This window comes from Diuraphis noxia, unplaced genomic scaffold (genome assembly GCF_037042655.1).
Source record: "Diuraphis noxia isolate RWA-SAM2 unplaced genomic scaffold, SU_Dnox_SAM2 contig0003, whole genome shotgun sequence".
In the NCBI taxonomy this organism is placed as follows: domain Eukaryota; kingdom Metazoa; phylum Arthropoda; class Insecta; order Hemiptera; family Aphididae; genus Diuraphis; species Diuraphis noxia.
This window is the reverse complement of record NW_028301713.1, coordinates 41,498,088-41,516,178: the sequence shown is the minus strand read 5'-3', so window position 1 is coordinate 41,516,178 and position 18,091 is coordinate 41,498,088. Positions and strand designations below refer to the sequence as shown.

Genomic DNA, 18,091 nt, shown 5'->3' with positions numbered 1-18,091 from the left:
TTACTCAAAGATAACCAAAAAATGATCTAGCTGATTATTGTAAAACAGAATTTTTGTTCTAAATATAATAATAATATAATTATTATTATAAATATAAGTAATATAACTACATTTTTACGATTAAATACGCGTGTTCATAGACGTAATCTGGGGTAAATTCTCGTAAAGAGTGCAAGTGTGGTGAAACAAAAATCTCTAAGATAAAAAGACACTATTGACCACCCAGTTAATTATCTAAGAAGGCAGTTGTTCTTCTCCCCCCCTCCCAAAATTACGTCTTTGTGTTTGTTTAAATAGGTATGATTAAACTAACCCTTCGATACATATTGATAATTAACAGTATACATACTATAAAATAATTATAGCAAAACACAAGTAATGAATACTCATAAAATAACTGATGGAAAATGAAACTTAAAACTACTATCTACTATTTCTATTGTCAATAGTTTTGAAAAGTTAACACCGTCCCACCAAAAAAATATCTTCATATCAAAACAAAATATTGAAAATCTCGTCACATAAAATCATCTAGAATTATAGATAATTAATCTCAGATAACCTATTTCCATTAAATATATATCTAGATAAAAAAAATATTTGAAATTGGTTTTTACTAGACAAGATAAAAAAATAAATATTATTTTCAATATGAATTATTTAATTAATGTACACTGTGTGTCGAAGTAAATAAAGCAAAACGCAGTCTATATTAGTATCATGTTTTTTATCAATAAAGCAAGGCATAGGTAGGTATCATATAATAATATAATGGTATAGCAAAGGTATTTAATGATTTTGGACATTAGTTCATGCCTTCATGGCCATATAGACATTATAGTAGTATATAAATTACAGAGGTAGGCAATTTCAGTAATCAAACATAGTTCCATTAGTTATTCATCGATTCAGTTGGTGTTTGATCTAAAGTTAAAACTTATATTGAAAATGTTCAAGCATATTTTACGATATTTCAGTAATTTCATAGTTTCAATCTATTTACTAAACATACTGACTAAATACTAGCAAAAATTGCATTTGATTTGTTCACGGGTTTTTGTTATTATATATTTTGTTATTTGACCAAAGAGTGAATATAATATATAACTTTAGCTACTTTTGCATTTTTACAATTTATATCTTATAATTTGCGTCTATAAAAAAAAAAAATAAAGTTGAGCAATGAGATGTATAAATATATCTTGTCTATTTTTAGATTACCCTTCTCTAGCTAGATATTTAAACAATTATAATTAATAAATAATTTGTCAGTGTATACGATTTTTAAGTAGGCACTTAATACGAGTCCAAATCTACATAATATTCAAAATATTTATTTGGAATATTGATACATTATTTTAATAAATAATTTATGAGAAATAAAATCGTTATGATTGATTATTTAGTTCGTTTAAAAGAAAAAAATGGATGAAAAATTGTATTGTTTTACCATAAGTATTAGGTAAACTTACTTAAACAAGAAATATAAATTAGATAAATAGATCTAATTTGAATAAAAAATATTATTGAAATTATTTTGCCAGTATTGTAAGGGAAAATAAGATTCTGATTATAAAATACTAATAATTGTTTACAGGATATTTTTTCTTGTGACTACCTATGCCATTTTCGCAACATGTACACTAATATGTTGAGTTAATTATAGTTTACACAACTTAAGAGTTAAAAGTAACTTAAGAATCTTCACATGTTGGAAAATACGTCATAGTAAAACTTAAATTTTAATATTTTTAAATTTATGCCAGCCTTACGATACATATTGTTTTGCATATTACAAATAAATCTCCAAATGATTATTGGTGGGAGGGGATGTTACATTTTGCTTACTTTTATCAAGTTATACATACTTAAATATTTACTCTGAGGTATACCTATACAAATTGCATTGCAAAACAAAAATATAAAACAGGCTTGAACATATATAATAGTTTAACGACTGTGATTGTATTTAAATACCAGCGTTGATTTAGGTACTAACCATTTCGTAAACGACTGCCGAACTGTTCTTAGTTGATGTGGAATATCCGATCTGGAATTCAAAACGATAAAAAAACCAACAATTCACCACAAAAACACGATATTCATAGATTTTCGAAATCGCGAACTTGCTCAAGGTCGCCAAAGATATAGTAAGTGTGGCGTGTCGTGGCCGACCGAGTAGAATGATGGTCACAGACAGCGTCGTCTTAAAATTGAACTTCGAAAACGTGCGACGACGCTATGACTGACGAGGGTGCGCGACGCGCTGGACGGACCAGCTTTGCGCACGCACTCTACAGCCAGACGGCCTCCTCCTCCTCTTCCTGATTTTTCTTCTCCACGTATTCCTCCTTACTTTTTTCCGCATTGTCTCTTTCTCTAGTAGTTCTCTCTCTTGCTCCTATAGATGCTCTTAAGAAGGGGCTTAGCTTTCCTTAACTTTGTATAGCCCCCCCCCCCAAAAAAAAAAAAAAAAAATCATGTTATACATACACTACATTTTAAGTGTCAATAAAATGTCTAATATGAATTAAAAAATTAAATATAAATTAAATTAAATCTGAGCTTCAGCCCCCTCCCAAATCTCAAAAAATATTTGTACCTATGCTTTGTATGCTTGCTCCTCCTTTGTCGACAATGCTACTGTCGCCGTTTACTTACTACACGTTATAATGTGAAAATTCTAATTCTGATATGTTTTGTTATTATGTTATTTCTTTGTGTCACATATACTTATATTCAGTGTTTAGAAAGGTCAATTTTAATTAGAATAACATTTACAGAAAAATTAAGTCATTCATTACATTTTTTTTTAAGAATCTGGTTGATGATAAGGTTTTTTTAAAGAAAAAATGAACGAGTTAATCCGATTGTTCATTTAAGCTATAATCTTAGGCCGGTGACACACATGAGAAATTTGTTTCGTGAAACAAGTAATTTATTTCGTTACTTGAAAACGCGTGTATTTAAATGGAGCAACACACACTGTTGTTTCCAAAACGTTATCGCAAAAATATTTTGTAAACAAACACCAGTTTGGTTTCATGTGTAATTGTTTCGTCATTTCACTATATCAACTCCCGCGCTGTTAACAACGTAAACAGATACGTATAAATATGATAATTTATAATAATTTATATTGTTATTGATTATGATTATATTATAGTATTAATTACCTTTTTAAACTATCTTCTATATTATAAAGGATCAGAAAAAGTACAAATATCAATAGGTAATAGTAAAAATGTGCAAAAAATAATGCGAAAGTTTAATACCTATTGGTTTCGATTTAACCACCACTGCAGAAAAATAATGTCATCATCGGACGACATCTTTAGATCAACTAAAACGAGCTGGGTGAACTAAATGGTGGGTAGGTGAAAAAACATTTATGAAACAAATTTGTTCTGTGTGTATTAACCATGTAATATGTTTCATGTGATTCATTGTGAAAAACAAATTTCTCATGTGTGTCACCGGCCTTATAAATATTTAAATAAAACTTTGAGGCACCTCCTGTTAATCATCAAACATTTTCTGATATATGTAGGTATGATAATTAAGTCTTTTAAATAATAACATAATACACAATATTATAGACTATCTAGATTGTAATAAAATCCTTTTATCCAATTACATTCATTATATATAATATAATTACTGGCTAAGTGGCAAATGCATTGAAATCCAATAAACAAGATAAAACATGCAATTAAGATATCAAAATATTTCTGATAGTAGATATGTCATACATGTATAATATTAAATTGTCCCTCAGTTTAGTAATCAATCTATTATAATTTATAAGTTATAACTAGTTATAATACTTATTATCAATTATTAAAAAGTGGGTAAGTGGCTGTCACTCTGCTGTGCAGTAGGTTATAATTAAATGTGGGCCACTATAATGGATGGTGTAACATTTTAACTCTATAATACCTATATAATATCGTTGTATACGAAAAACGATTATGAACTTTGACGGTTTTTTCGGTCTAGGATATTTTATTTTATTTGTGTTTTGTTACTATTAATACAGTAGCCGGTAGTTTGAATTGATATTATTTGCATACTACCATATTTTTGTATTATATTATACTTTATAAGTTTCAATACTAACTACGAATAATATAACTAAAATCGTTGTTCTAGCTATTTAATATATAATTTCGTCCAAACTATAACTAAAAAAAAAAATGTGTTTATATATTATACTAAACTTTATTTTTAAACTTTGAACTTTAAATTCCTATAAAAAAATGGAGTTTTACATTTTTAATATTATTTTTTAACTACTGCTGTAACGATTTATAAAAAACATTTTAGGTATTACATTTTCAAGCTTATTGACCTGACGGTTTATTGATATTTACAGAAAAAAATAACTAAAAAAAATTGAAAATTAGTAAACAAAACTAACTTCAAAGATTCATCAAAATGTAATTTGACTTTTCAGTAGATATTTTTTTATAGTTTTGGGCAAACTTCTAGGAAATAAAATTTGATTTTCAATTCTTAGATTTAAAAAGAAAATTTGTATGAACTTCCAACTTAAAATATTTTGCATGTTTCCCGTAATTGTAAAATTTATAAGATTTGAAATTCAGACGCTCATAAAAATTTGCTATTGAATTTATGCTCAATTTTTTTTTTCAGTAATATAAATTTACAAGGAACCTTTTATTTTATTTTAAAGTTTTTGTCCGAGTGAAACATTTTTTAGTGACATTTATACATAAAAAAACTAATAATCGAAAATTCCTTATGCTTATAAATAGTTCAACTCGAGTCAAAATATTTTAAACATTTTATGACGTATACAAATTAAAACATTCAGTGAACATTTTCATGTATTTACGGTGATTTATTTTAGAGTCACAACTAAAAGTACAATTGATTTTGTTGAAAACAGATTTCGCGTAAAATTCCCGTTTTAAATAATTTTCCTTGATATAGGTACAACCGTGCCTTGATATAGGTACAACAATTAGCTTTGGATAAATGGTAGCAGGGTGGTTTCGTGTTTTGGATATTTTTTGGATATAATCTAAGTACACTACTTGTAAAATACATGTAAGATCACAAAAATATTTCTAAGTTTCATTTTTGGATTTTTTTCATAGGTATGCAATCGTTTTTTCACATACAAAACTGGAAACTAAATAACAAATATATTTTTACAATACCGTCTTATTTTTTTCTTCAGTAATAATAATAAACTATAAATCTGTTTGATTTTAAGAATCTAATGTCAAATAAAACAATTTAAAAAATATAATATAATAGCAGTGGTAATAGAAATACTAAAATGAGGGTTCGAAGATCAAAGTTAATCTGATATTCCGATTAAATAAAAACATGTTTCAATAATAATAGTAATTCAAAAAATACTCAAATCACACTACCTATGAGTTTGTAAACATACTTTAACAACGAAGATAAACGAGGTTTGGGTCTTACAAAATTCGGACGATCGTCTAAAAATTTTATCAGCTTAATTCTAAATCTATTAAATAGTTTTTCATTACCGAAACAGTAACCTCATTAGTTATTAGACCATTATAATTTTGTTATGAGCACTGTGGCATAATATGTATATAAGCTTCTAATCAAGATAACATTTTGAAAACATTCTACATTTATATAATTACTGTTTAGTGAGCATTTAATTATATATTTAGTAATATTTAGTAATATGTTTAATATTTACTTATTACTTACTATCAATAGAATAATATTTGTTTTTAGAAAACAATAATAGTTATTTTTAATATTTTTTTAAATATTAACGAGTATTATATTCATAACAGCTATTAATAATATTATTATCATAATGTAAACACGTTAAGTCGGCGAAATGATCACACGGCTTTAATCATTATCTTCTCAAAATATTTACTCAGTTAGTATATTGATGTACAATATACGAGTACATACACAAAATTATGTAATAGCAAAGATAATATAAAATTATACGGAAATAACTATGAACATAAGATTATAGTTGTATAAATGTTCTAAGTTTATTGTATATTTTATTAACTTGAATGGTAAGCTATAATAGTCTATACAGAGTGATTCACTAAGCATGTTCACCCACTTTCCTTATTCAAAATCTAATTTTTGAAGGTGAATATACTTAAACACCATATTTTTTGATTCTTGAAATTTTTTTGTACTACCAGAGTATCATGTGATATAAAAATTTGCTTTTTTCAAACAATAACCCCCATTTTCCTCTGTAAATTATATTGTGGATAATTTTTCTGAAATTTTAACATATAGAATCAAAATTTGTATTAATAATTATATTTTTATTTTAGTTAATTATTTGACTTTGTATACTTAAGATGAATTGTCCATAATAATAATAGAAAATCTAGAGTTCCAAATAACAAACTAAATTGCTCATAGACATTAGTTATGATTATTAATATGATGGTAAAGACACAGGTATAGGTATTTAATGATTTTGGACGCTAGTTCATCAACGAACGAGCGTTGAATACGTTGTATAGTCAATTGTAAGTGATTAAAAAATGTCATTTTTTGCATATTTTGTTGTTTTTATTACGTATTTTTAGCGCATAATTAATGATATTTAAGGTACCTATATTACAAGCGTATATTTGTGCAATTTTGAGTGCTATAAAATCTGAACTCTGATTATTAATTTAACACTTTATTATAACCAAATTATTTATTTTTTATTTATTTTACTAAGGAAAAGACTGTCTTTTTCATTTTTGTTCTTATTATTTTCCAGATCAAGACATATTATCTTAACATTTAAGTACTATGATAAATATCTCTTATGTTTAATTTAATTCCAAACATACATTATCGTATCCCGTTACGTGGAATAAGAGCATATTAAAGTATACACTCTTGTTTGCTCTATTATCTTTACAAATTATAACTTTTCGAGAATGACAATTTTTTTTCATTAAAAGTTTTCTTTAATGTAACAATTATTTTTTAATATAAACTGAGTGTTTCAAAATCAAAAATAAACCCAACTTTTTCATAAACAAAAGTTGTTTGTCCGTTTCCTTAAACTGTTGTAATCAAATAACTAAAACAAATAAATTTGAATGTTATGAAATTGATTTTGAGAAATTAGCTAAAAATACTTTTTATACAGTATTTCTGAATATTAAATATTTATTCATATCGACATATAGCCATATAGGACATAATATAACAAAATATTATAAAACAATCTTTAGTAGTTTAGTAGCTATCTATTTATTTACAAAAAATAATATATTTAATAATTTAATTTTAAATAAATTATAAATGCTTGAGCAATATACACTACCTAACGTTTAATGAATTTACATAAAAGTATAACTAAATAAGTATTTACATAGAATATGTTTAATGTGGTTTGGTGAGGCGTGATCACACGCTTAACTAATGAAACACACTTTGTGTATATATGGCCCGGTGTTGCTAATTCCTAGATGAGTGACCATCTAGGTTTTTAACAACAAACCCTTGTCACATGAAAATGTGTTCCAACCAACCGCACTCTATCTCACATTTGAAAAACTTACTAAAAATAATCACCCAATAGCCTATTTTTTTCGTGGGTTAATAAATAAAAAAAATAAAAAAAATGTTTAATAATAAAACTATAAAAGTAATACATTACGTGACTAGTTCGGATTATTGCATTTTTCAGTTTTATTTACAACTATACATCAAAAATAATAATTATGTATCAATTCTCCAGAGCCCACTTAAAAACCTTGCGTTTTATTTATTTTCATCTATATAATCGTATTTGTCATCGCAATTAAATATTAAAAATTCACTACTATAATATTTATCATCATTATAGGTACCATTCAACTGCCAAGCCTAGCCAAAAAAATATATAGGTACCTAATTCTATTTTTATTTTGAAACGTGACGATTAATATACTTTCAAAAAAATAAAAAATAAAAATAGAAGTGCTTCATCGTTAATCCAGTGAATATGTTGAAGAAATATATTGAATAAATAGGTACAGAAATACCGTAAATACCTATTTCACTATACACGAGTTTTGTTTTAAAATATTTAAAATGACTGAAAGTAGTTGGTTTCGTTATTATTGTGAAAAAACGACTTCACATTGTATGCAGTATTTTGTGATGAAGGACAGATCACCCGTAGAAAAGTAAGTTAAGTATATACTTGAATTAAATGTTTATTTGAAATTACTATTTTTTTTTTAGTAGGTATATTTAATTAAAATAACTATTTTCAGTGCATTATCGTAGAGAAATGGAATTATAAGCGCGGGGTACTTCATTATTTATAAATTACAATATTTCAGATTGTTCATTTCAACTGTTCTAAATTTTTCATTATTATGGTTTTATAATTAATTGAAAAATAATGAAGTTTTATCTTTTTTTGGTTTTAGGGGTAAATTTGCATTTGAATTTGAATTTTTAAGAGTTGGATAATGTTTAATAAACGATATTTTCATGGAAAGCTCAGTTTTTTTAGACAAAAATAAATTTTTCTGTAATGTTTCCAATTCAAGCTGTAATCAAGATTATTCATTTTAACAATTTTATACAATTTAATTTGATTTTGTCCTCTATCATTTAATATATATTTTTGTATAGTAATTTTATTTTACTATTATTTATATATAAACCGTATGTCGTGTATATTTAAACATATATTATCTTCGTTTATTTCAGTAGGTGAACCAACATCTATATAATTTATTGTAATGTATAAAAATAAAAGCATTTTAATAATATACATATTTATTGTGTTTACAATATTTTTTAAGATATAATATAAGTTTTATATATTCATATATATTTACTATACTAAAATACAATGCGAAATTCGTTTAACAAAATAATCTTTGGTAAGCAACTTAACTTTTTGATTTTTTTTTTTTTTGTAATAAATTCAAAATTTAATGTAAAATGATTATTTCAAAAACAAACCATTACTTTATCAAAATTATATACAGACTTACAGTTTATACAAAGCATTTGAGGAATAATTAGTAGTTATAATAAGCAGTTTTTTATTGCGTTAAGGTTTCAACATCTGAGATCATTAGCCTGGGTAATATTATATGTTTATTACTGTGAGAGACAGTATGGTTTATTATAACTCGGCAAACATGGCCATCAGCCATTATTGTTGGGGGGAACGGTTGGTTTGGAACAAGTTACAAGTGTATATGTGGCGAAGATTTTTCACTAAAAACCCGAGTGGCTCCTTTTCCGGGAACAAGTGACACCAGTTGATTATTTAATTTCAGTACATGTAAGTGATTAAAGCCAAATACAAAGCCATAATGAGTAGTTTATCTTACTACCTATTATCATGCTTAATATATATAGACATCTTATTTTGATAAAAGACTACAATAGCAGGATAAAAATTTAAATAGCTTAAAAAAAACTTAAGTGGACGGTATCTGTATTTTTATTTATAGAATATTAAAATATTTTATATTTCAAAAAACTGGTATGAATGCTTTATTTGTTATATTATGTTCAATCATTTCACAGAACTCTGGTAGAGAATCGCTGATTGTGATTACCTCATATAAATATAATATTAGTCTATTGTATGCAAGAAGAATGCCAGTCAAGTATGAAAACGTGATAAAATAAATACATTTTTAGATTGGTTTATATCATGACAGATGTATTAAAAATATTATGAAAAATATAACAAATTTTTTTTAGATTGTTTTGGGTTCTGACGTTTCTTTTTATGATATCAATTACTTTGGGTGCTCTAAGAGGTTTGATGAACGTTTGGATTGATAGTCCAACCATCATATTCATTGAAAACACAGAATCATCCATTCAAGATATACCTTTTCCGTCAATTAATATTTGTCCATCAAACCAACTGCGAAAATGGGTTTGGGAGAAGCACATGAACACAAACAGCTCATATTGGTAAGTTCATATCTAAATAAATAACTACCTCACTATTTATGATGTGTGTGATTCCAACATAATACTGTAGACTAGACTGTACCCCCCCCCCTCACCAAAAAAAAACCTAACGATGAAAAAGGCCAAGTTCCAAACTCCCTCCCAAAAAAGTCGGCATATCAAAGTAGTGAAATCTACATTGTGGCTAAGTCTGGTATTCTTTAATTCATAACCTCACAGCACTCCTACATTAAAGAGCAACACTCTTTTTATTTGTATTGCTTAACACTTCTGAATTCATTTTCTGAATGAATCATAAACTAGAATTGACCGTAATGTACTATGATTCGCTCTGAATGAAAGTTCTTAGACGGTTGTATTCAACAATGGCACTATCAAAGGGAACAGAACAGAAAGCCGCCCGTTTGGCTACGTTCATGAGCGTCATGAGCGGTTAATGCACGTGTGGATGGGCACGACCTTTCCCCTCTTGCCACTAAAAACCACACCAACATTATGCGTCGCAATTACGATACGGTCGTCGCTATTTCGGTAATAACTAATAATTCCATGAGGATTCAACTTTTCATCAACATTTTTTTATGACTTTATCACGTAAACCGACGAATATTATTAAAATATTCTGTATTTGAATAATTATATTGTATTTTGTATTTGAATGAAATATATGTAAATTTACAAAAATATTATTATGTCTTATAAATATAATATACATAAGTTAACTACCAAGAATTTCTTATTACCATATTGTAACGCTGTTTGAAAAAAAACGTTTATGCGTGCTAAGCGCGCCACTTCATACTTTTATAAATACGGTAAAACATAGGTACACTGTACAGTTATCGGTACCTTAAGCATTCGTTTTTGATAGTTATTGGCACCTAACCTGCTCTTTTCCCAAATCGAATTGTGAATTTAATTTAATTTAATTGATAATAAAACAGTATCAGTGTGTCCGTAAAAAAACCAAAATTATTTGGTGCCAATAACTACCACTCTGCCAAATACTCTATGTTACACTCTCAAAAGCGCCATTAATTTTGAAAAAATTTCAATTTTTAGATTTTTCCCTTTAGTTACACTGTAAAACCTACCTTTGTGCCAAATTTCATGTTTCTACCTATACGGGAAGTGTCTTATAATTTTGATGATCAGTGAGTCAGTGAGCGAGTCAGTAACAAAATCGAAAATTTTGAAATCCTCTCATTTTTAAATGGAACAATTTTAAAGGCTCATTTTCTTAGAGCGTCCTAAACTACTCCATATTAATCTGTGTTTTAAATTTCAAAAGTTTATCTTAAGAGGAAACAGAGATATATAGGTTAGGAAAACTGGGTGAATTGATTCGCCAGTGTTGGCATTGCTGGATCTTGGCCGGCACATTGCCGTGCGCTCATATAACAAAAAACAATATATCTTACTTAATTTATCGGAAAAATTAATTTCTATGCTTTTAACATTTAGTTATTTAATACTAGATTTTAGCCGTTAATTACTATTTATTTAATTACAAAATTATAATTGAATTGTTTAAAAACCATTTTTTTTATAAGTATTGTTTTAATGAAAATAGTGTTCATTGGCATATACATATATGTATATATATACATATACATATGCAAGACCAAATATGGATAATTTACTGCAGGCTTGTAGATATTGACTTTTAGAAGTTTACCTTGCGCATGCTTTAAAAAACTTAAGCATCTATTCAATAATAAATATAGTATTTGATTTTAGTGCAATATTTCCTAAAAACATCCATTAGTACTATATTTGTTTAGATTTTATTTGCGAATGGAAACAAAATCAAACTACAGAAATACAGTCATACATTGTTCAAATTCATACCAATTACGTACTAAATGTGTCATATATTTTTAATTAAAGTGGTCTGATACAAATTTTATACCATCTCTAATCATAATACACGCAATGTGTTAGTAAAATTAAGACTTTTGCAGATTAAAACTTTAGTTATACATTTTATTCAGGGAAAATCTTCAACATTATCAGTCAGAAATATGTTCCTTGGATATTTACAAAAATTGTAAAAACAAACATTTTGATGAAAACAAACATTTTGATAAAGATTATTTTGATAAAGATTCAATTATGAATTTGATTAACGTGAGTAAAAGTTTCAACTTAGTATATTTGTTTCTGTTTTAAAATTGAATTTTATTTATCTTTAAAATAAAATGAAATAATTGGTATATGTAATTAATGGTACCTTAAAAATTAAAATATTTTATATAATGTATTTTAATCCTATAGGATTGTGCAATTAGTTGTTCCGAAGTATTTCAATCAGCTGGTAAATGGGAAAATTTGACCGTTTCAAATTTTTGCCAGTTTATTCAACCAAAAATGAGTATACTTGGATTATGTTTTACGGTTAATATGATGCCATCGTTTCAAATGTTTAACAATGAATATAATCAAAGGTAAAATTGTATTATATATAAAAAGTTTTGGTTTTAAAAAGCTAAGAAAGTCGCTCCGCTATATTATAGTAGGTTTCAAATTAAATTCATCATTAAGAAAATCACTGAATTGTAATTTGTAGGGTGTGATCAAAAGTTCGAGGGTTTATTGAGGGGGACATTATCATACTCGTGAAATCTATTCAATATTAAATAATTAGATGTATATTTATATAAATGTGCATGTACCTACCAATAAGGGAATAAAATAAATTATGTTAAAACTGGTTTTTCTTAAAAATTCCAGTTATTCCATATTTTTTTCCCGATTATTTTAATAAGTTTTCTATTTTTTTTTTACTTTTGACCCCCTTCCAAGCGCAAATAACATCCTATTTTATATCAGAAACTACCCTCAAGCATTTTCCTGATGCGTGCAGACATACACAAAAACAACAAAATACCAACATCATTAAAGAACATTTACATTTATCACTCAGTTTAGAATCTTAAATACTAATACTTTTTTGAGCAGACAGAATTTACATGTTAGATTAGTTTTATGAAGTACCTATATATACAAGCTACTTGGTCAAACATCGGTAATCGATATTTATTTTTAAATCTTTCTTTATGATCATTTTAATAATGTAATATATTGTAATTTCAGATATTTGAATTTCTTTTTAAAAAACAATTCGTATATTCTTACTAAGAAATCAAATTGGAATTTGGATGATGGATACCCACCAAATTCAGAGAAAAATATTCTTGTCAACATAAATCCTGCTAGAACAAGTGGGGTTAGTTTCTACCATCGTCTTAAATTGATAGTTAACACATTGGATCACGAATTTTTTAGTTGTTCGTCTCAAAGTAATTTTTTTGTGAGTAAAAAATAAAATTATTAGAGTGTAAACTTATTGTAAAACATTACTAAAAATAATTCAAGCAAATTTTAATTTTTAAAAACTATTGTGGAAATTATGATGATAGACTATTAATAACTTAATTCAGATTTAATAATCCTATCTGATATAAATTCTGAACACAGTGTTAAATGTATTGATTTTACATGGATGATATCAAATTAAAAAAAAATTTCTGAGATTTTCTACTTCATCTTTTCTAGTAAGAAAGTGAATCTTGTTCAACAAAACTTGTTGGTTCAATAAGAAGCGTCGGGAAAAACAAAATTAAGGAAAAATAAGAATTTTTATGAGTAATTTTCTGCAAAATCGATATGGGTTTTTTTTTGTTATAGGAACTTAAAATATAATAACCGTTTATACCTAATTTTTCATTAAAGATTTATTCTTATTAAACTATTTTTCATACAATATGATATTATATACAAAATATTTAGAATCTTTTAGAACTATTAATTGCCATTAGAAAATTTCGATTTCTCCCTCGAACAATTTTATTATTGAGTTGTAATTTTAAAACGAATAACCTTAAACCAGCGGTTCCCAACCTTTTTTTAGCAGGCGGTGCCCTATTGTTTGTACACATTTTGTTAAGTGCCCTTCTGTGAATATCACAAGAAATGTGATAAAAATAAACACTAGTTTTCATTCATAACTGATTTAAATAATTTTATTGAACATATTATTAATAAATTATAATTGTGTTGTTTAAATTAAAAAAAAATTCTGTTTTAATAGTGAAAAACTAGTAATTAATGAGATGTTTGAGGCTGCTTATTTTTGGAAAGTTTGGCAATGTTTTTACCTGTTTTTATTTATTATTGAATTATTCGACACATATTAGAAACGCTATACTTAATATTGGATATACAAATAGTATTCTAAGTAATTTTGTATGTAAAATAATTTTTTGCCTTTTCAACTACCTACAATACATTTTTAATATATAATTTAATAATTTTTTTCATTCTCGGATGAGGCGTGGCGCCCCTTAAATGAGCTCGCGGTGCCCTTAGGGTACCGTGGTACACAGGTTGGGAACCGCTGCCTTAAACCATTGATTAGAGAATAAATAAAAATAATAATTACTTATATAATAATTAATAATAATAATAATAATAATAATAATGATTAATAATATTAACATTAATATTTTAATAAGTATCACACAGCTCAAAAACATCTATTTGTTTTATTAAGATTACATTATCTAACCCAGCTGAATATTTCTTGCTCGATCCTCGGTCATTTATCAAACCGGATACTTACACTAGAATAAAAATTACCCCATTCGTGAAAAAAATTGATTCCCAATTAAAGTGGCGTTCTCCAGAAATCAGGAAATGCTATTTGCACAACGAGAGAAAATTATCCATTTTTCAACAGTACACTCAGGGGAATTGTAATTTCGAATGTGTTCTAAACGAAACTTTATCAATATGTGGCTGTGTCTCTATCGACATGGTTTGTAAGTATCTTAATTAATATCATATATTTCTTTTAGTTTACATTTAAATATACATAATCTTGTATTCGATTAGATTTAGTGTCAAACAGTGTTAAAATTTGTGGCTCGGCGAAAAAAGAGTGTATGATAAAAGCTCAACGTAAGTATGTATTTATGTTTAAAGATAATAATAATTATACCTACATCTTAGTTAGTTACTGTTTATTTGCTTAGTTACAGTAGTTGTTCTAGCGATAGACTGTAAACATTCATTTCAAAATTGCATATCTACTAGATTGTCATTCGTCGTTACAATAATACAATGCGTATTAAAGTTTCATCCTCGTAACGAATGCAATCATTCTGAAAATAAACATTTTTTAACTTATATGGATTTGGTAAAAATATAAATCACGATTGATTACCCATGAATAGCAATATGAAACATTATATGGTAGATTAGATCAATTACATTACATTTTTCATTATGAAAATAAAGTAGTATAAAACTATAAAATATAAATCTGAAAATGGAAGTCTTGTCAGTTTGTCACTCATCTTCTCCGGAACCACTATATAACCACTCATAGTTATGCGTTTTTTTTTTTTAATGATACCTAGAATACTTTACAAAGAAGGTTTGAATCATAGTTTTATCCAATTTTACGAAATATTGAGGGATAAAAATAATAATTAACGGGTGGCGCCATTTGTCCAGTACAATAAAATAAATTTGAAAAAAAAAATTTTTTAATGCATTTTTTACGGGAAACGAAGTGCACATGATCAGCATACTTATTACCTAATAATTAAAATCTCTGAAAATTGGAGTTGTGGAACAACATATGGCATTACGTTCTGGAGCTCATGTACAATTTGAAATTTACTTTTAACATACTATGAATTTCTCATTCAAAGACTCTGTTTCATAATGTTTAATTTAAAATGTATGCGGTATTCCATTAATATAAAATATGAAAACCTAAAAAAGAGTAAAGAGCAGCTTATAGAATGTTAAACAATAACATAGAATATAAGAGTATTGAAATAATTACCAAATTTTTGGCGACAGGTGATCTCAAAACTAAATTACTGCTATTTTGTAACTGTTCTAAGAAATAAAATCAAAAATATGATGATATTATTTTTATGTAGAAGCATCCTATCTACCGGAAATGCAATTAACATGCAAATGTTTGCCAACATGCTCTGTAGTAGAATATGGGATCGCATATACGTCCCATTACGACGATTGGACTTATATGAAATCAACAAATATTGTAAAGAATAAGTACGTATCAGATCAACACTTATGTTTTACAAAATATATAAATTTCCATATTTTATTTATACAAATTATTATAAATTTACTTACTATAGTTAATACACAATACTACAATAGACATTTGTTTTTAGTTCTAGAGGTGCCACAATTGAGTTCGTTTTTAACAAACCCTATTTCACAGCATACATAACCACATCAATTGTAGACTTTAACTCTCTAATAAGTAAGTTGTCAAAAAAACAAATCAAAAACAAATCTCACTATGCTATATTATAGTACACAAGTGTTAAGTGTAATATATTAATCACGGACATATTAAATTTTAATTAAATCATAAATCATCATTTAAAAGAAACAATATCGAAAACAAATCGTAGATCTGCATATATTTAAGAATTATTATTTATATTATATTATCTATATTCGAGATAACTCATTAATAATCTATTATTATACAATTTTTTTTAAATTCAATAATATATTAATAATTACTTGTTTACTTTATTATTTTTTGTATCGTACTTGAGGTTACGAACGAATTATGAGAAAATTTTTAATTAATTGTCAACTTATTTTACCGATACACAAAAACTTTATTTATATAAATTTAAAAAAGCAAAAAATAATCTTAACGAAACAAAATATATTTAATATTTTAATAATACATCCAAAAAATTCCAGTCATAGATATTTAGTAAAAACTCTTTACGGTTATTTGTTTGTGAGTTATATAAAGAAAATTGATTTTCTCGAAAATTTGTGTAGAATAGTAGAATATTCTCGTTTTCTCACTTTGACATAAATGGTATATTGACATAAATACATATTTAAATATTACATTTGCAAACTCCTATACAATACACTATTAATATTATAAAAACTTTTTAACCAAGTCATTGTTGTTATAAGATGTTATAAATTTATTTTATTTTGCTACAGGTAATATTGGAGGATTAATAAGTTTATGTTTGGGAATAAATTTACTCAACTTGTTTGAAATATTATATATCATGATTAAAATGGTCGGCAATTACATTATACACATGTTTGATAAAACATTAATAAACAGTGAATAATTAGTGATAATATTAGTTTAAAAGTTTAACTTATAAAAACATTAATTAAAAAAACTTTGTATCTATGTTATATCACTATGGATTAAAATTAATTAAAATTAATATAAATTAATTACGAGCATTGGTAAAATATTTATTTTAAATGTAAGCAACTAAATTATATAAAATTATTGTTGGTTATTGTTAATGCACCATTATGATATTTTGTCATGAAAAAGTTATAATTATTGAATATTTTCAGATCAATAGATTGAAATATGTATGTACATATTATTATTTACTACGCTTTATTTAATTTGAATATTTTACTATGTAAAAGTAATTAAAACTAGCATATTAATACTATTTTGTAATTATAATAACGAGTTAACCTACAATTTATATACAATAAGACATTTAAACACTAATTGAAAATGTGAATTATAAAACAACGTAGTTTTGATCAATATTGATGATTAATCAGATTTCATCAATAAAAATTTATTTTTTCGCATTTTACGCAGTTTACCGTTCAAGCAAATAACTGCATCTATGGATCGAATAAATAACGTCCTTGTTGATTAATACGTAACATAATCAATTGAACTCCAGTACTTACAACAAGAATGGAGAGTAAATTCCTCCAAGTCAAAGACAAACACATTTCACAAAAATTATTGTAATTTTTTTGTTGTTTTTATTAATCTTTACTGCAGTATCATGCTTATATTAATATATAGTTAGGTATATTTTAATATTTATAAGACGTACCTATAGAGGCTTACAATTTAAATTTTTTTATAAATTCCATTCAGAATCATTTTTATTTTTCAGAGTACAATATGTTTTTAAATACTCTTTTACCTTGTTAGCAAAAATACTAATATCATATTTAAGAATTGATAACTATGATTTGTCTGGCTTTTTAAAAAATTGTTTTGTTATTACAACTTCATTTTTAAATTTTACACATTAGTTCTTATCAAAACGGTTCACAATGTTTGTACATCTTG

At 26.0% G+C, this 18,091-nt stretch overlaps 2 protein-coding genes across 2 annotated transcripts in view; one reads left to right on the top strand and one right to left on the bottom strand.

Moving 5' to 3' along the window:
- LOC107170321 (uncharacterized) overlaps positions 1-2,227 on the bottom strand; it is a 54,449-nt gene extending 52,222 nt beyond the window's left edge. Inside the window, exon 1 of the mRNA XM_015520412.2 lies at positions 2,000-2,227. The gene's annotated coding sequence lies outside the window, so the exon portion shown is untranslated. The remainder of the gene's footprint in view (positions 1-1,999) is intronic.
- A 5,747-nt stretch (positions 2,228-7,974) lies between these two features.
- Positions 7,975-17,099, top strand: LOC107170190 (pickpocket protein 28-like). Its single transcript, XM_089223390.1, has 10 exons — positions 7,975-8,168; positions 9,718-9,936; positions 11,931-12,066; positions 12,214-12,383; positions 13,033-13,249; positions 14,492-14,759; positions 14,833-14,898; positions 15,894-16,029; positions 16,155-16,246; positions 16,963-17,099. The coding sequence occupies exons 1-10, from the start codon at positions 8,074-8,076 to the stop codon at positions 17,097-17,099; spliced, it is 1,536 nt and encodes a 511-aa protein (XP_089079516.1). The 5' UTR covers positions 7,975-8,073.
- The last annotated feature ends 992 nt before the right edge of the window (positions 17,100-18,091 follow it).

Bases quoted from the DNA above. Each gene is read 5' to 3' on its own strand.
- LOC107170190 (XM_089223390.1), top strand. From the start codon at position 8,074: ATGACTGAAAGTAGTTGGTTTCGTTATTATTGTGAAAAAACGACTTCA. The intron at 12,067-12,213 runs GTGAGTAAAAGT...TTAATCCTATAG, and splicing joins CAATTATGAATTTGATTAAC to GATTGTGCAATTAGTTGTTC. The intron at 14,899-15,893 runs GTAAGTATGTAT...ATTTTTATGTAG, and splicing joins GTGTATGATAAAAGCTCAAC to AAGCATCCTATCTACCGGAA.